Source organism: Nansenia antarctica, assembly GCF_963989245.1.
Source record: "Nansenia antarctica genome assembly, chromosome: 3".
NCBI lineage: Eukaryota > Metazoa > Chordata > Actinopteri > Argentiniformes > Microstomatidae > Nansenia > Nansenia antarctica.
Window position 1 is genome coordinate 57,163,046 of NC_137688.1, and position 19,723 is coordinate 57,182,768.

The 19,723-nt window shown below is 43.0% G+C and overlaps 1 protein-coding gene across 7 annotated transcripts in view; it reads left to right on the forward strand.

Moving 5' to 3' along the window:
• The window catches only part of epha7 (eph receptor A7), a 61,038-nt gene extending 42,402 nt beyond the window's left edge, over positions 1–18,636 (forward strand). The window contains exons 5-16 of one of the 7 annotated variants that reach the window (XM_080526393.1): positions 8,277–8,401; positions 9,546–9,714; positions 10,699–10,843; positions 11,730–11,785; positions 13,599–13,724; positions 14,172–14,357; positions 14,746–14,807; positions 14,992–15,201; positions 15,437–15,652; positions 17,174–17,367; positions 18,064–18,219; positions 18,505–18,636. In XM_080526393.1, the coding sequence (XP_080382519.1) occupies positions 8,277–8,401; positions 9,546–9,714; positions 10,699–10,843; positions 11,730–11,785; positions 13,599–13,724; positions 14,172–14,357; positions 14,746–14,807; positions 14,992–15,201; positions 15,437–15,652; positions 17,174–17,367; positions 18,064–18,219; positions 18,505–18,619 (1,760 nt within the window). In that variant the 3' untranslated portion in view covers positions 18,620–18,636. Of the gene's footprint in view, positions 1–8,276; positions 8,402–9,545; positions 9,763–10,698; positions 10,844–11,729; positions 11,786–13,598; positions 13,725–14,171; positions 14,358–14,745; positions 14,808–14,991; positions 15,202–15,436; positions 15,653–17,173; positions 17,368–18,063; positions 18,220–18,504 lie in introns of all 7 variants that reach the window. The other 6 variants (XM_080526394.1, XM_080526396.1, XM_080526397.1 and 3 more) reach the window with 6 other exon arrangements.
• Positions 18,637–19,723: the final 1,087 nt, after the last annotated feature.

The following is a 19,723-nucleotide window of genomic DNA, read 5'->3' on the forward strand; positions in this document are numbered from 1 at the left end:
GATGTGTGCGCTGTGGGGCCCGAGGCTGTGCTTTGACATTTAACAGAAATGAGGAGTTGGAGGCTGGTTAGTGGCTCCTGTAAATAGCCACAGTCGCAAAACCTACTTAGAAATGTCCTGGTAGTAATCTGCTCTGCGCCTTTTTCAGTTCAAAGCCTTTGTTTTATTAAGATAAATCATAAAGCCACTGTGTATGCAAACACATATCTCTGCTTAGCTTCTTTGGTGGATTCGAAATGACATGCCTTGCAGCTGCTTGTACCAGAAAGGTCATGGAGGCAGCCCGATAAGCAAAGCCAAGCGTCTACATTACCGCATGGCCCAGTACTGTACTTTCATTTTTCATCTAGGCTGCGTCTGTTGTTTCCTAGTGTATATTCCCTGTGACATCCAATGTGCTGAGCAGGAGTTAGAAATCATCATTATAATACGTCTCACCCAAAAAGGGATTTGGACAAGCCGCGGCACATTGTTATGACTTCATCAGGCTTGTCTCTGCGGTGATTCTTTGTGGATTTCAGGAAATTCTGCAATTAAAAAACAGGGATATCGAACCGGGCAGTTCTGTGGGATTTACTCTGATTAAGTGAGTTCAGATGGAAGACGGACTCTGAACGAAAACTGAGATTTATTTACAAAGCCACTGACTTTTTCCTCCTCTGTTTTTTGACCGTGTCATTTATTTTCCGACGACCTCCCCGAAACACGTCCGCGTTTACTACGGTTTACATTCTCCTCTCTCACATGCCGACCTGATGTTTATTGTCAGTGTAATTGGCGCCATAAGTCAGCGAAAGCCATCATTTGGCAGCTAGGGAAATTTATTATATTAAGTAGGATTCTGCGTCCTCTGCAACTGAGGAAAAAAGTGGACATTAAAGGTGGAATCTGTAACTCAAACAAACAAACAAACAAAGCGGGCTTCTGGTAAACAGCTAAGGGATGAGGCTGGAGAAATGTAGCCACTCTCAATTTCACAGACAACGCTATGGATGCAAGGAAGCTATATATTGTTTGTTTACAATTGGTTTGTTTACAAACAATAGAGTAAAACAAGATGATATTGTAATTATAAGTTCGGATGCGGTAAGACAGTTGATCTAAACCAGGGGAGGCTGGTTCATTAGGGGCAATTGGACAATGCCCCACCAAAGGGAGAAGAGAGAGATTTTTTTCTATGACTTCTAGACAGTGTTGCTTCTGAATATCATAGTCCAATCAGCTAGTGTTCTGTGGAGTATATCATAGTCCAATCAGCTAGTGTTCTGTGGAGTATAATCCAATCAGCTTCAAGACCCGCCCCTTTCAGTGCAACTTTCACTCTACTCGAAATTGCACTAGGCTGTTCTCGTAGACTTGCATGTAAAATCTATTTTGGTAACTTCAGGCCATTCGGTCATTTGTCTATGGGGTTTTGGGACATGCACAAAGAATCGTACGTGCTTACGTCATGTCATACGGCCGGCGTAGCTTTAGACGAGCTAGCCAATTAACCTACATTTCAGATCACGTTCGTTCACCTGCTTCACCATGGCTATGGCGGCTAGTAATGTTCTGAACAACTCGGTTGAATCTTTAAAAGAAACACCGTTCAGCCGTCGTAGCAACCAGGAGAAATTAACAGTAAAGGAATTAGGACCACCCAGACCAAATTTAATTATAAAGCAAGTTTATACAAAGGCAGGGAAAATTATCAGCGACCGTCTCCGCTGCCGTCTCCGCGACCGTCTCCGCTGCCGTCTCCGCTGCCGTGCGACCAACACGCAGGGGGAATATGGAACTATACAGCAAATCACACAGCAAACCACTACCGGACTTTGTAAACAAATTGAACAAAATGGATTAGAAGGAGGCATCTTTTGTTCCCAACTTGATGATATTGCAACTGGACCTATTACCGAAGTCAAACTTGTGTAAGTAAGTGAATCATCTGTCCTTCAGTCATGATAGGAAAACCAAATCGATGCTGGGAGAAGGAATGGCAGACTGTATTCTGATTGTATCTTCTATGCTCTTTGTATGTTTCTATGCTCTTTGTATGTTTCTATGCTCTTTGTATGTGTCTTGGTGTAGGAGAAACGTAGGACCACGTTGGAAACAAGTGTTTCGGTACACGTTGACGTGTAGAAACTGTAGAGAGAAAATTGTAGAAATTGTAGAGAAAACTGGGGGGGTAGAGGTGATGAAGAGGTCTGTACAGGGGGGGGTAGAGGTGATGAAGAGGTCTGTACAGGGGGGTAGAGGTGATGAAGAGGTCTGTACAGGGGGGGTAGAGGTGATGAAGAGGTCTGTACAGGGGGGTAGAGGGTATGAAGAGGTCTGTACAGGGGGGTAGAGGTGATGAAGAGGTCTGTACAGGGGGGTAGAGGTGATGAAGAGGTCTGTACAGGGGGGTAGAGGTGATGAAGAGGTCTGTACAGGGGGGGTAGAGGGGATGAAGAGGTCTGTACAGGGGGGTAGAGGGGATGAAGAGGTCTGTACAGGGGGGTAGAGGGGATGAAGAGGTCTGTACAGGGGGGTAGAGGTGATGAAGAGGTCTGTACAGGGGGGTAGAGGTGATGAAGAGGTCTGTACAGGGGGGTAGAGGGGATGAAGAGGTCTGTACAGGGGGGTAGAGGGGATGAAGAGGTCTGTACAGGGGGTAGAGGGGATGGAGAGGTCTGTAGAGGTGGGTAGAGGGGATGGAGAGGTCTGTAGAGGTGGGTAGAGGTGGGTAGAGGGGATGAAGAGGTCTGTACAGGGGGGTAGAGGGGATGAAGAGGTCTGTACAGGGGGGTAGAGAGGATGGCGAGGTCTGTACAGGGGGGTAGAGCTATTCTCATGCAAAAATCGACTGTAAATCCAGATTTTAAAGTTGATATTCTTCCCCGTGGAGCATGCCCCCATAACCTGTGCCCCACCCAAACATTTTAGCACCAGCCGCCACTGATCTAAACTCATGAGACATTAAATACGTTAATATTCAAGAATGAGTGGCTATATATGATGTATTTAAAAGAAGAGAAAACAAGAATATATCAATTACAAATTGCCCCTTTAACGCGCTGAATGAGCTGAAGCGCTGTTTTAGAGCCGTGTTATACTGCAGGAGTGCGTGTGTGATTTGTAGAAGGCAGACAAGTCTATGCTGTTTTTTCTTTTTTGTATTACTCCATATTATTGTTTATCAACACTTTATTAGGCAGGGAATTATTTGGCTTGGAAAAACATATTATTTCTGAGCTTCACTTTCATGTGCAGAGTGAAATGTCTGGTTTATCCCCAAGAGGACATTTATCACTCTGCTTTTTATGTCCTCATGCAGAAGATGGTGATGATACATCGTTTCACTAGCATACATCACTATAACTGATATATGATGATGGTGATAAGAGGGTTGTATTGTACAGTGTAGGTGGGAGGTTATTCTTTTACTGCCCTACATGAGGGAAGATGAATATGTCCACTGCAGCCCCAGTTGTCGCTCTGAAGAATCAGGGTGTGAGCTAAGATGCTGATGATAGCCTGCCAACTCTGCTCCCTAATTTGGACACTGACAGAGAGCAGTTGAGTGGTTTTCCAATGGGAATCCCTGCTGGCTAAACAATTATGTAACAGAGCTGACCAGTGATTTCTGCATCTGTTACAGAACGGAATGCTATTTTGAGATTTACGAATGAGTTCTCAGCATGGGGCGCCATTGGAGGTTAACATGAGCACAGTGTCAGCCTGCGATGGAGGCTGCAAAATACACATTTGGGGTACATATCAGTGTAGCATGAGTGGTGCAATGTCCTCCCTGACCCTCCATTGTAAATCACTCTTTCTGGTCTCACAGTTCTGCACAAGGCGAGTATTTTCCCATAGAGATAAAAATGCCCATCAATAAATTATCTATTGGAGATACAAATTCTGATCGGGAAGCGTTCGTTTGATCTTCGAAATATGCCGCTAATGCATGTCATTTCAGAACAGACATGGCGTCGTCAACATATACCGTGGACGGTTCCATATCTCAAAGGTTTCGGAAGTGTCGAAAATTGGATTTGACGTCTCAATGTGGAGGCGGAGAATACAAATTAATATATGATAGGAGGTTTCTAAAAGGTTATATAGCAGGGAAATAATGATGTGAAATTGTCATTTTGATGGCCAAGTCTAGCTGTCAGTACAGAAGCGTTGGATATGTATTAATCATCAGGCCTTCAGCTGTGGATCTGTCAACTCTCCCATGGAACATGAAAGACCCGTCCTAAGCCTCCCCCCCCAAATGAAATCCCTGCTACCGTAATTTCTTTCGAATGGAGGCCCTGTCCATGCCCATCAAAGGTGCCCCTACTCCGGCATTGTTATGCAGGCTGTGCTCTGTCCTGTCCTAGTCTCTCTTTAACTTTTATTTTTAAGCACATCCCTGTTCAAGGGTATTTCATACACCTTCATTTAGAGTGCTGCTCACCATGAATTAGAGATGTGGAAATGATCCAATCAAATGCCCATCATGTGTACCCATTATAGCTTGAAACCACAATGTATACTTAAAGCCTGAGGATCAACTTAATGAGTTGAGAGGAGAATGAGTTTGCCAAGTGATCAGACGGAGTTGGGAGAGCTCCTGTTTTAGCTGTGGGTGCGGAGGACGGAGAGTTTCTCCATTACAAAGGGCTCCAGTCAGGGATGTCATCCACATGAAAGCTGAAGCCTTGGATCGCTCTGGAAAAATGAAAGCGTTACTTAACGGGCTGAACAATTTACGTCTGCGCTGGTCGGTTTCATCATCTGCCTTCACAAACTCTAAGCGGAGGAGACAAAGCTCTTGAGCGGCGGTGGGCGGCTGGGGGAAGCACATTTTCTGTGTGGCGCAGCAGTTGCCGAAGAGGACACCGGTGCCGCTGGCCCGCAAGCCAGAACCGTGTCACGCCAATTCCAACGACAGTCCCCTCACATTCATCAAAGCCCAGGCCTATCATTGTTTGCCGTTTTTATTTTCTGACTCACTGAGCCTCTACTGACTGAGCAGAGACACAAAAAGGGAATTCTCCTCTCTCTTTTTTTTCATGTCTGCTCCCAGTGTGCAGTCTACTGAGTGATTGAATAACCTTGCTAGGGCCAGCTCTTCAGCCAGTCAGGCTAGCTTTGACAACCTGGAGATACAAGGAGAGAGCTCCCCGACTCTCAACACACGCACGCACACACACACACGCACGCGCAAACACACACACCAGCTCTCCCCCTCCCCAGGCTCACCGCTTAAATGTCCCTCTCTCTCCTGTGCGCCAGCAATGGTTAATACATGGGACTTTTCTATCTCTTATGGGAGTCACAATGGCAAATGGAAGTAATCTCGATTATGTCATACCTCGTTAGTGTCAACCCTGGGCGACACTGTCGCCAATCTTGATGTTTTCATAGACTTCTGGAAAAGATGTCTAAAAAAGGCTTCAATCTATTACAGTTGAGTGCCTTAACAAAGTGGGCCATAAATATCAAAGTTGTGGTTACGACAGGATGACATCTACTAGAGGACGCTGAAGAAAACAACACCCTGTGTGTAAAATATGTCTGGGATGTTTCCTTTGTGATCCAAACACCACCTTCCTTGTTTCATTGTTTTATATCAGAAGTTTATAACAAGTCTGTTTGCACGTGTGTGTGTGTGGTGATGTCATTGTCATCACTAGATTTCTATTTTATTCTACAACGCCTATATAGACCCAGTATTTTCCCACTCATATTTAATTTAAACACTATGAGAAACCTTGCTTTTTAAAATACAAGTGATCAAGCACACGCAATCAGAGGGCATACAATAATCAACCTTGACTTGATTAGTTTTGGCAATTTGAAAAGATGTCTTCATAGCCATGGTATGGTCCACAAGCCAAGCAGAAGAGCAGAAAAATAAGTTTATATAATGAACTGCCACTGCCACTGTAGAGTTAGAACCAACCAGCTGAGTGAAGGAAGGGAGGATATTAAAGTCTTCATGCGTAATGTATTCATAAGGTATTGAAATTCAGAGCATAATAGAGAGTGGCTTGCGGATGAGTTAGCTTTACAGGAGGTGTTGGGGTCACTAATACGTTCTCTAATATTGCAGAATGATTGCACAAACGCCTTCCAAAACAGTCCCTTTAAGACAGGCATAACAATTATCAAATTTTCTGGTACACTAAGCCCCTCAGGTATGTTGGAAGTGTCTGAGTGGCTGGCTGACTGGTCATAATGTTAAGTATGTCTTTAATGGCTGTCACAGGGTGCTGGTAGAGTAATCCACAGGGGAAAAGGCACGGAGCCAGAGGAACATGTCTCCTCCATATTCACAGTGAACCCTCACTTCTCATTCTCACCCCAACAGAGGTGATAGTAAGGGCCTTCCTGTTTGGAACTGTACCTCAAACACATCTGTTAATGCTGGTCAGTGAGCTTCTCCGTCACCCATGGCTAAAGAGGAGGAACGGCGATGACTGTCTGAGTCACTGGAACCCTGGGGGCAAAGGGGAATAAATGTGCCAGATTTTGTCCTGAAGAAGTCTGCGTCAGACTGCGGGAGAGGAGGGAGTTAGTGTTAAAACAGCTCATTATTGAAACACCTCACCGTGTTCGCAGTGCTTCATCAACAGACTGTGCTTCTCGCTCCCTTTACAGCCTTTCTTATGGTTTCGTAGGCCTACTATGGGTGTGGTGACTCACACCGATGTCCTATTTCAGTAATAAGGAAGCGACTCAGAATGGCGCCTGTAAACCCCCAAACAGTCGATGTGGCAGTAAAGTGGAAAACAAAAGCAATTGACACTTGTATACAAGGGATTGGGTAGTGTAGTGCAAACAGAATTTGTTTTGTCAAGACGCCCCTACCCTGAGTGTTCCTCCGTGTCTCTATCATTAAATGGCATCTTGAGGCAGTCCTAAACTCACACCCCCCCAAGCATACATCTGGAAAAATAAACCCTTTCCTTCAGAGGCTAGGGGTAGTCCCATCCACTAACCCACTCATTTAAGCTGCCCTTAACCACTTGTTGTGACTGGGGAATGAAAACTTAATCGCCCCTGTTAACTGAGTCATCATAGTCAAAAAATGACATATTGCCGGGGTGTTTTGGGTGGATTATGTGGGACATGTCACAACAGGGGTCTCCGGTGTCCACTGTCGTGTGCATTACTGTCAGGAATGTAGATGAGGCCTAATGAGGTTTTAATCCAGTAGGAGTCATTAGAGCGAGGTCATCTTAAAAGAAGAGAGAGGTCAGCCGGTGTTAGGGCCAGAGTGCTCCACTTCCGCCGGGTCACTGAGCATGACACACACATCAGCACATTATCCTCTTTTGAGTCTTGAGCTCCCCAAAACCCCTTCCCACAGAACCTGTGTTTTTTTCTTTTCTTTCCCCCCTCATTTTTTTTTCTCTTTCCCCCCCTCGTATTCCATATGTAAGGATTCTCCTAGCGTATTCTCATTAGGACTTTATCCACGGTTAAATACAAACGAGGAGCATTTTCCGTTTTCTCTGGCGATGTTCAACTTCAGGTCGTCATTTGTGGTTCTCTGAAAATTAAATCTTGCTTATTTCCTTGAGAAGCCACCTGGCTTTAACTGAAGCGTGATGTGTGTGGTTGATATTGTATATGTATCTAAGGGTATCACAGATCAATCTGTCCCATCTTCCCAGCACACACCAGCAATGCATGCCCCATCTGCACAAAGGAGTTCAGTGTATTCATTATCGCTGATTTCAACTTGGATATTCAATTCAAGTCTATTCAGTTTTATCAGAACTCCTGCTGTAAAAAAAAACAGCACTGAATACCTGCAGCGAGACACTTAAAGTTAAGCAGGGGACAGAAAGAGACAAACTTTCTAAGTCGATGCAGAGTGCAAGCGTTAATTGCTGTTCATAAAACGGGTGTCTCGAAGGTTACAGGTACATCTCTCTCTAAAAGCATTTCTGAATGCCTCTGTCATCGAGGACAATAAGTGCCTGCCAGTTCCAACGATGTTGTCGGAATTTATTTAACTTAATTGTCATTCACAACCCACGTGTTGCAGTTTTTACATGGACTGGGATAATGCTATCTTCCGCTGTTTGCACTGTAATTGAAATTTCCATTATGAGGTGTAAACATTTAGAAGCGGCCTTGTGAATATTCATCAGGGCGCCTGAGACATGAGGGCCACTGAGTGTTGTTCAGGCGCCATGGAGGAGCGGGACTCAGCGAGGGGCTGATTGGACAGGAAGGTGTGTGGGTGTGTGGGTGCAGAGGGGGTTGGCTCCTCTCTTATTGACATTTTCTTGTTCAAACAGCTCCGTCTCAAGTCAGCGAAGTCATCAAGGAGAGGGTGCAGCAGCGGAGCATCCAACTTTCTTGGCAGGAGCCCGAACAGCCCAATGGCGTCATCACCGAATATGAGATCAAGTACTACGAAAAGGTGAGTCTCATGCACCGATTTCGCTGTGCAATAAAATCAGTGTAGCTGTATCGATAATCCATAAGCAATCAATATTTTTTTATTTTATTTTTTTACTTTTTCTTATTTATTATTATTTGGGTAGCGGGGTTGGGGGCCAATTTGTTCCATGAGTTATATCAATAATGTATGGTACATACAGACTACCAATGTGGAACACACAATGCAGTTCTCTCTCTTTCTCTCTCTTTCTCTCTCTCTCTCTCTCTCTCCCTCCTTTCCTTTTTTTTATTTAAATTGTGCCTACTCTTCATTTCACATTCTGTCTCCTCACTGCTGTGAGTGGAATCGACAAGATCCTGCAAGTACATTCTTTGTCCTATAATTGCAATAATGAATGAGGCGCTCATAAGATTTTAATCAGTCCATGGTCTTTCACAGTCACACCCACACACATGCCAGAACACTCCATCAATGTACCCGGGCCAGGATTAACAATCTGTTACTGTATCTCCTTCGCCCCCTCATATATACTGTAATATACCACAGCTCCCGTGTGTTTTAAGTCTGAACAGATGAGCAAGGTACAGCAAGGTTGAGATGAGTGGGTTTAACACAACAAATCAAAAGCTGGTGGATACCAGAGTCTGGATGTTATCCACGTTGGCTCAAGACGTCCGGGAATCAGTCTCTTGTGCCGCGTACTATGGCTGTACCCAGGCCAGCTGTAAAATAGGAAACGACCATGACTTCACTCCTAACAGGCTTTTGGCACTCCATTTAGGATTTGTCGGGGTAAATCATTTACAGATCAACAAAAATACATGTTACATGCGGTACATCCACATGGATTCCAAGCCTTGGAGTGCCCTTCAGGTTTTGAAATTGTTTCTGTACAAGACAGCCTCATTTGAGTGCTTTTTGTTTATCAACTGAGATGGTATAGATACATATTATCTTTGTTACATATTGTCCCCTTTATGAACTGAGGCATTCCAACATGCCGATTTTTTTTTTTACAAATTCAACTCATCTTCAGCATGAAAGGCCCATATAATGTGTCTGTCTTTGACTGATGAACATAATACAGATAACAACTTTTAAAGGGATCATAACAGATCATGAACACACCTGAACATGTTTTTTTTGTTTCCCCTCTCTAAAGGAGCAGAAGGATCGTATTTACTCTACTGTGAAGTCCAGGTCCACCTCAGCCACAGTGAACAACCTGAAGCCCAGCACTGCCTATGTGTTCCAGATCAGAGCGTTCACAGCAGCAGGCTACGGCACCTACGGCCCCAGACTGGAGGTCACCACCAAGGAAGAGGCCACAGGTACCAGCAGCTCAGACACATTGTTTACAGACAGATGGGATGATGAATGTAGATTAAAGCTTCATTAAAGTTGCATTGGAGTTGATAACATAGTGTTTACATTTGATATTGGCAAGGCAAATTTGTTTGTAGCCTATTCCACATATTCATACAACTAAATGCAAATTCATAGTGCTGTACAAGAACGATAGATACATTAAAGAATATTAATATTAGAAATAAATAAAAATGCAATAAAATAACAATTAAAAAGTTCCAAAATAGAAAAAGAAATCAGTCAGTTCAAAACAGAGCCTAAACTGTCAGCATTTAAAATACAGTAAATTAAAAGCAGAATGAAAGAAGTGCAATATAATAACAATTGAAAAGTTCAAATATTGGATTTAAGGAGTGGTGTTTCCTGAAAGGAGCAGTAGGTTTCAGAACAACTAAAGTGTCTCAGAAATCATTCCTCCTTTCTCTAGCATTTATACCAGCGTAGGCTCTGATTTAGAAGGCATGAATTCCCCAGCCGTACACCAATGCACAATGACAGTATAAAGTGCCATCGCTCCCATTCTTTGGAGCAATCGGTGGTGTGTCAATGCAAACAGTCCACCACTGTAAGAGCACTGAATGGGAAACGGTTCAACCTGAATGTGTCATTGTTTTAGATGAAGGGCACCAGTGTATCCATCGGGGACTATTAAGCCCACTTTCTGAAACAGAGGAGCCGTACATACTGAGGGCCCTAAATAGAAGCAACCCTCCTCGTCTCTCAGAGAGGGCGAGAAGAGGGTTATCACTCTCCTTCCTCCTCATTTGCTCTATTATTTCCTAAAGATTTGAAGACTTTTGATGTGCTGAAGTTCACACTGTATGCCTGTGTGTGTGTGTGTGTGTGTGTGTGTGTGTGTGTGTGTGTGTGTGTGTGTGCGTGTGTGTGCGTGTGTGTGTGTGTGTGTGTGCGTGTATGCCTGTGCCTGTGCCTGTCACTCTTGGCAGCCGCTATTGTCTCCAGCGAGCAGAACCCCGTCATCATCATTGCGGTGGTGGCTGTGGCGGGGACCATCATCCTGGTCTTCATGGTGTTTGGCTTCATCATTGGGAGAAGGTACGCTATCGCGGGCCCCATTGACTCTCCGCTGCTGTGAGTCTCTGCTTGTCAATTAGCCTTTCTGTCACTCACTGGCGTCCATAGCCGTGGCGTCCACACTCGCACCCATCATCTGTGGCATGCTGTGCTAATGGATTGTGATGCATCATTTTCCAGTCCTCACACTGTGAAGAAAAACTGATGCTATTTTTTTTGCATGTATTCTTTTGTAATGGATCCATTATGAAACAAAGAGTACTCTAAAACGAGACATGTTGGCTCCCCTTGGTGCGTGTGTGCGTGCGTGATACAACTGAGGTATGCACTTTACTCAGGGCAAGATGCAGTATGGCAGTGCCATGACTGACACATCCCTATGTGTCAGTCACCATTAAAACCATCCCCCCGTTGTTCTCCACAAAGACGGCTCACCAGAACGGATATTATTTCATCAGAGCAATACATACATGCAATACATGCAATACATGGCGATAGAGTAATTTCGATGTATAACAAAGTACACATGTGTGAGTTGTCTGTCCATTCCACCTGCATGTCCATCACTTTTTGACTCAATGTTCTCCCTTGATACATCTGTCAGCTTGCTGTCAAAGAACAACCTTGCACTATAAATAGCCTGCTCCGGGGTACAGTCAATACATAAGTGTTGAATAGTCTTTTAAAGAGCATGTATTATTTGGTATGTTATAATATCAGAGGGTATCAATTATGTGCAACCACAGCAAGCAGCCAAAGCCCTTTTGGTATACTACTGTAGGCTATTCCTCCACAGGCCCACATGCGACTCAGCTGGTATCTGTAGAGACTTGTCATGTGCGCTGCTGCGCATAGATTATTTTTTAAACAAACTTAAGAGACAGTGTTTTACCTCAACAACAATCAGTTGAATTTGTATTCCTCTTTCTCTCCCCTTATCAAGGCACTGCGGGTATAGCAAAGCTGACCAGGAGGGAGATGAGGAGCTGTACTTTCAATGTGAGTGCCAGCTTTCATCATCTCACCCCCACACACACAAACATCTCTGTTATGACATGCACCACAGGAAATGTGTCCAAAAACAAGACCGGCTATAATGTTGTATCCCATTTTATTGGATAGGTTTTGATTTGAACTAAAAGCTGGGGAACAATCACACAAAAACATCTGTTTGGGATTTGATAGACGACTCTGTCGAGATGAAGACATTGAATATTAACTCGTCAGAGAAAAGTGAGAGCGAGGTCGAGCTGAAAGAGAGAATAGACTTCATTAAAAATGTAAAAGGCCCATCTCAGGCACTTTTGTAGGGGGGGATGCGGAGCTCCTGGTGGTGCTCGAAGTGCACATAGTTCAACACTATCCCAAGGTTCTCCTTCTAGGCTCCTTTTACCAATAAGAGTTTTTTTTTTTTCTTCACACACACATACACCACCCGTAATGATGCCCCGGGAGAGGCAGCTGCAGACAGCTTCCCAAGCGAAGCCGTAATGATCTGCGCTGTAGGCAAACTGCTGATTTGGAAACAAAGGGTCAGGGTGCCACATGGCGCGGCGGTACAGGAGAGGCAGTGTGTGTGTGTGTGTGTGTGTGTGTGTGTGTGTGTGTGTGTGTGTGTGTTTGTGTTTGTGTGTGCTGGGGGTACTGCTGCTAAGTATCTGACAGATCAGGCCCAGGTCCTCCTGCTAAAAAGCAAGAGAAAACACAAACAAGACTTGCCATTTTTAAGACCACCATCCTTGGACCCTAATGGAGGGTTCCGCTCGGAGATATTAAATGACAAAGCGCTAGCAGGGGCGACAGAAGCCAGATAGTGTGTAAATTCAACATGTAGGCCCAATTTGTCCGCCGTGTAGCACAGGAAGTCTTGATAAGATGTCTCCTATCAGATTCAGTGACAGCTTGGATGGACGAAGCAATTATAGGAGCGAGTGGAGGGAAATATCAGCTGCCATTGCTCCTTACTGGAGCACAATGCATTTGTGTTTATGTTATTGGACAGGGCCAACGTGCCGTTCAAAGACTGGGAGGATATTAAGTATTTTGTTCTGCCAGGCCATTATCATGCCCGGAGTTGATTAGTGATTTAATGATGGTGTTTTGGTGGGTCTGTTCTCCTTTGTCAAACTTTACCCAGTGTGTTGTAATATTGTACTACTACTGAAAGTATGTTAAGAACTACCAGTCCCGTCTCCAACCGACGCCATTCTAGTGTTTGTTTTCTTCTTGTCAACCTATTTCCTGTGCATGCATTTTTATGAACCTATTCCCATCTCGGTGTTACTTAATATTTGATATTATAGTAATACATGATTAAAAGCTGTATCAGAACCGACACCGTTCTATGGTGTAGCTAGATTCAGAATTATATTATGTCAAATCACAGGGCATAAACAAATAACAGCTTTACAGTCTTTATGACTGGTATTAAGGTCTGCAACTAGACGTGTCAATGAAGCAGCAGCAGTTAGAATATTAAGAGAGCTCAGAAGCCTGTACAAGATGGCAGTCAACCTTAGCAGTAAATCCCATGCTGGGCTGCTAAAATCTGTTTGGCTCTTTTGTGGGGAGGTTAAGAGGAAAATATTATAACATTTTCATTTCTATTATAGTGAAAGAAAGGGGAGGGAAAAATAATAAATGGTGGTTTAGCTTTTTTTTTAGACTGACCTCTTGACACGGGTTCTTTCCATCGGCTGACTGTTTAATAATTCCTTCTGAATCGTTGCCCTTGGTAATAGGGTGCCTGGCATGCGCCTTTTGCGCTGTATGCATATTTAATCGTAACAGTAATCCTCTTACCTTTCTACAGTTAAATTTCCAGGCACCAAAACATACATTGACCCTGAAACCTACGAGGACCCGAACAGGGCTGTCCATCAATTTGCCAAGGAGCTGGACACCTCCTGCATTAAGATTGAGCGAGTTATTGGAGCAGGTAAGCCTGGCCGTGTCTTTTAGCTCTCTCTGTTTAGTCACACCACGCACTCATATATCACAATGACAGGCAAATATTTACTCCTTGAACGGGGACACGTTTTCCATGCCGCATATTGATAGCACAATTGCGAAGGGGGGGAAAAGTTCATTGCAATTAATCTGTGGGCCACATCTTGTTAAAGGTAGATAACGCAGAGATGCCGGCCTGCTAATAAATCGCTGCCACATCAGTTTTAGTGACTCGGTCAATGACAGTATCTATACATCGCTAGCATGTCTTATTACAGACTCCCGGTTACACTCCCTTGAGTATAACAAGATGTCGAGGTCCAATTTGTATTCTCCTGCAGTTTGCTTAGTGGGAAAATACTCGAAGCAGTTTGTCAAACACGTAGCTCCAGTTCCTTCTCTGTAGGTCCTGACTGTTTTTTCTGTCGTCTCACAGGAGAGTTTGGGGAGGTGTGTAGTGGACGGTTGAAGCTCCCTGGGAAACGAGACATGTCAGTGGCCATTAAAACCCTGAAAGTGGGTTATACAGAGAAACAGAGGCGGGACTTCCTCTGCGAGGCCAGCATTATGGGCCAGTTTGACCATCCCAACGTTGTCCATCTGGAAGGAGTGGTCACTCGAGGTAAGACTTTTTAGCTTTAATAGAAAATGCGAGCAGGAAAATAGAGACATATGTATGACAATGTTAATTTAGTTCTAAGCAAACATTCATGTTTATGTAAAGTGACCATGTCAAACATATTGAATTGAAGACGGTATCGCAGTCAAAGGAATGACTTTGAGAAGTAACAGACTCATTGAATTAGCTGTGCTCCCTGTTTTACATTTCCTCATTAAGACACTCTAATATAAGGAGCAGATGTTAACACTTAATTACAAACCAATGAAACAAACTGCTAAAAATAACACTGAGGCGGAAATGTAGTTTTTGTAGGCAGTCATTAATAATCACTCGCTAGCAAGCAATATTTATGAGTCCTTTAACAAAATTTGTCAACCCTTGTTTTCAGGAAAACCAGTCATGATTGTGATTGAATATATGGAAAATGGCTCATTAGATGCTTTCCTCAGGGTGAGTACTATGTACCCCATGCATTCAAGAGGCTCCAGAGACAAACTGCTCTTACCAACTAGTGATAGGTGTATGTTTGCAGTATGATTTCCTTATTCTATCAACAAAAGTACTGCAATACTTGATCTAAAATGTTCTGTTGAGATAGCTGACCTGACTTTCTGTTTTTCTCTGTCGTGTGCAGAAACATGATGGCCAGTTCACAGTCATCCAGTTAGTAGGGATGCTGAGGGGCATAGCGGCGGGGATGAGATATCTCTCTGACATGGGATATGTCCATCGAGATCTGGCTGCTCGAAACATCCTTGTCAACAGCAATCTCGTATGTAAAGTGTCTGACTTCGGCCTGTCAAGAGTGATAGATGACGATCCCGAGGCGGTCTACACAACCACGGTGAGTCAATTAAACCAGCTCCGTACCGCTTTCTCTCTACATTGACACCTAGAGCTCACTATGAATACCCAAATCAGCCAATGCATGAAAATGGAGTAGAAATATGGATGCATGCCCATGCATGCCTGCGCCAATTCAATATGCAAAGCATGCAGCCGCTCAAGTAAAGTTTGTTTGAAAGGTTTTTTGCTGACCCTGTGTGCAATGTTGTAACTCTTTTTAATTGATGTTTTAGGGGAAGATGCAGGATATAATGAATTTGATCTTTACTCCAGCCATTGACCTGCATTTTACTGAACAGGGCGGAAAAATACCGGTCCGATGGACTGCAACAGAGGCCATCCAGTACCGTAAATTCACTTCCGCTAGTGATGTTTGGAGTTATGGCATTGTCATGTGGGAGGTCATGTCCTATGGGGAACGACCTTACTGGGACATGTCCAATCAAGATGTGAGTTGCTATATTACATGACGTCAATCATTCAATACATGCATGTTCATCACTTAACTCTGGGGTTACCACTTTACCCAGGAATTATTAGGAGTCAGAGTATATCTGAGTTTTGATTTAAAAGTAGGGTCAGGATTACTATTCCAGGGATGAATGGGAATACGTATATAAAGGTTGTAATTAATTTTGAAGCAGAGATTGACATTCATATGATAACTAAAAGAAGAAAAGTTTGGCATACACAATTTCTTAAAAAATTACTTTTAACCTTCATAATGAGTTATGGTAATGTGAAACAAATGTGTCATTAGCAGAGTTTAATACTTCCATAATAGAGCTACTATACATATCTACTTGGTCATGTAGAAATCTGCAGTTTGAGCCTTCAGACAATGCTTTGTTTCAGCTAAATCGGATCAGATGAGCATTGCACAGCTTTTCATCTTTCAGACAACGAAAGGCTCGCTTTAGAGGAGTTTTGACGCAAATTTACTGTTTGCAAGTACTTGTCTGAGCAGTGGTTTTATAGTTTAATCCTGTTTGAAAATTAAAAAGTGAACAAGAAAATAATCCCAAAGGACAAACAGTCCTCTCCTCACCAGAGACTAAACAGGATTGTGATGCTCAGCCCCTCCTAACCAGGGGCCCACTGATTGAACAATCAACTGTTAGAAATGCTAAACAAGATGATTAGGCATTTAGGTAGTGTATGTGACTTGTGCTCCTTGACAGGCATCAATGTCAGAGATTTATGTGCCCTGTCAAGGTGTTGGCAAACAGCTCCTCCGGGGATGCAGAAAGATACATATTTACATTTCTTCAACAGTTTCAGTGTTTTGACACTTTTCCCTCCATACCTCAGTCTTGTTTGAATAGTCCTGACAGGAATAACAGATGAATACATGCAGAAAATAAACAACCTTGCATCCACAGAATAGAGGAAGAGGTAGTGGAGACAAATCAAAGGTGTCAATAGCCTGAGATGTTCCCACACAATTGACTTTCAATGAACTTGTTTACGACACCATGCACTTATCCATGCAGTGTAAATATGTTTTGCTTAAAGGATATGCAGATGCATTTCCTTCTTATTATCCATTAGACGTGTGTAAATACAGTGTATTGTTGAGACATACAGTACCGTAATACACAATATGGAGGACGCATCAAGGGAAAACAGCCCCAATGTTTGCTTAATTAATTACATCCTGGTCTCTTGGTATGACTGCATGGGCAGCTGCTTATGAGCAACCTCTCTCTGTCACACCGGAACTTCTGCCATACAGGGGTGCTACTCTCAATATTTCCTAATTGTAATCCTGTTATCCTGGGTCCTTGTGTTCACAACCATTTTAACAAGCTGACACTGAATGATCACGCAGTACCTCCGTAATAAGTAACCACAAAAGAGTCATCTTGTTATGTACCGACACTGTTGTTTACAAACATCTTGATTAAAGGAACATGGTGATTCTGTGCTAATGTGGCTGTTTAAAGACTTCTCTGTTTTGGGTGTTCCAGGTCATAAAGGCCATAGAGGAGGGCTACCGCCTCCCTGCACCTATGGACTGCCCTCCAGGCCTGCACCAGCTGATGTTGGATTGCTGGCAGAAAGACAGGGCTGATCGACCCAAATTTGATCAAATAGTTGGAATCCTTGATAAGATGATTCGCAATCCCAATACCTTGAAAACCCCAGTAGGAACCTGTATAAGGTAAGGATATATGTATATATATATTTTTAAATATCTTTAACCTCAGTAGAATAAACTTAATTGGTAACCTCTCAGATTAGAATTCACATTGTCAAAACAGATTTGTTTCTATTTCTAGGTATTTCTGTCTTTATTCGACTATCAGTGGACAGTCCAAATCATCAAGTGTTTGATTTATCCATTGTGGTTCACAGATGAAAGATAAATCTCTGCAAATCAATAAGCCAAAGCAGCTTCCATGGCTTTATGGTCAATAGCAGAGCTTTTAAATCAATCCCTATAATGAGTTCTTGGGACTTTAAAGTGCTGTGGGAACTCTGGACCCCACGATGACATTTGTCAAATGAAATGTATTTTACAGTCGGGACACAATCTCTCTGGTTGAGATCGAGAACGTGGGGTCCAGAGTTTCTGGAGAAACAACTGTGTGGCTCAAAGAGAGATTCCCCTCCAACTGATAGAGCATTGTGATCATTTGCTCTGCAGAACTATTTGGAGAAGAAAGAGATTAGATGCTGCATATGCTTTTGAATAGGATATTGAGTGCAATTTTGTTCATTTGATTTTTGCTTACAATTATTGCATATTGGATGTCTTTGATGGTTTTTGTATAGTATTTTGCTCCCAGATGATTGCTTGTCTTGGAACAATTCTGGATATTTCACATGCAACATTAACATCTTTATTCTCCCACAGACCGATTAGTCCCCTGCTAGATCAGAGCACACCAGACTTCACCACTTTCCGCTCAGTGGGGGAGTGGTTGGAAGCCATCAAGATGGAGCGATACAGAGACAACTTCACAGCTGCTGGCTACAGCTCACTGGAATCTGTGGCCAGGATGTCTATTGAGTAAGGAGACAAGCCTCTGAGTCAGAACGTTTGTGCGTCAGCGAGGTTCAAAGCGTCAAACTTTCTCAAGAGTTTTAATTTGATATTTCTCCCTAGCAATATCCTTTGACATTGCAGGGCTGAATTTGAATTTTATCTTTGTGACTCACGAACAAGCCTGGCATGTTTTAGATTTCACTTTTCCCTCTCATGTTAATGAAATACCTGAGCCTATAAATCATGCTTAGTTGTGTGCCCCTCTGTGGTCCAGTGCTCTAATTTATGAATGAATGTCTTGTCTTGCAGGGATGTGATGAGCTTGGGGATCACTTTAGTGGGCCATCAGAAGAAGATCATGAGCAGCATACAGACTATGAGAGCGCAGATGCTGCACCTCCATGGCACAGGTGTCCAGGTGTGACGGACTATGGCGCCCCCAGTGGACAGGGCAAAAACAGCTAACTAGAGCAGTGCTAGGGCAGAAACGAGGATAATCGAAGTCTGACTCTTCCCGACGTTCGGAGTCAAATCATTCCTTTGTTCCTTGGCGAAGGATGTAGATCCCTCTTTAGAAAGAACAGGTACTAAAGAGAGAAAGAGAGCCTACTACCTGGTCATGCCGATTTCTTTCGAAGCTCTGAGGAACTCTAAACCACATATCAAAATGAAACGGTGCATTGGAAAAGACTTGGATGCTTATGACCTTGTTCTTTTAACTTTGTGAATGATTTAATTGCGCACCATAAATATGGATTTCACTTAAAAAAACAAAAAAACAAATCCAAACAAAAAATGTTTTCCCTTGCAGTATTCTTTTTTTCTTTTCTAGTTTGTTCATTTTCTTTGTGTGTCAACCACAGTGCTATGATGTGGTATGTACAGTAAATACTACATTTTTATTTGACTTAACAATCTTTTGTTCCTTTTTTTTCTCGATTTGGAGTTGACAACAGGGTAAACGCTCCCATCCAAAAGGAAAGGGAGGATGAACACGGTGTCTGAACATTTTGGTGGAGTTTTAGCGGTACTTTGACCAGTTTGTCTTGAGACACTTCTGGCTGTTTTAACTGTTTGCAGTGAGTTGTGTTTTGCTCCCTGTGTTTTTGAAGTGAACAATGGTACCCTGCACCTCTGACAAGTAACTTCAGAGATAGTATTCACTCGGTTGTTTTAAGATTACAGGAGTGGTTTGCTGTATGCGTTTTTCTGAACACTGATGCTCACATTTTATGATGAAACATCACCTTTCAAATTTTTATGTAAGAATTTTGAAACAATATGACACCAACAAGGCAAATCAATTTAAGATTGATCACAACTTTTATATTGTATACTGTATCAAGCATCAAATTGGCAATATTCTTTGTTCATGCTCTCCCCATGAGTCAGTTGATCTTATTGTCCAATTGTTTCAATCTGAATTCTGTTTTTGTTGTTTGATAATTTGATCAAACTTTCCACAGATAGCACTATTTGAAAGATTGTATTGAAACTTAAGGGATGTCTTGAACGATCAAATTGAACA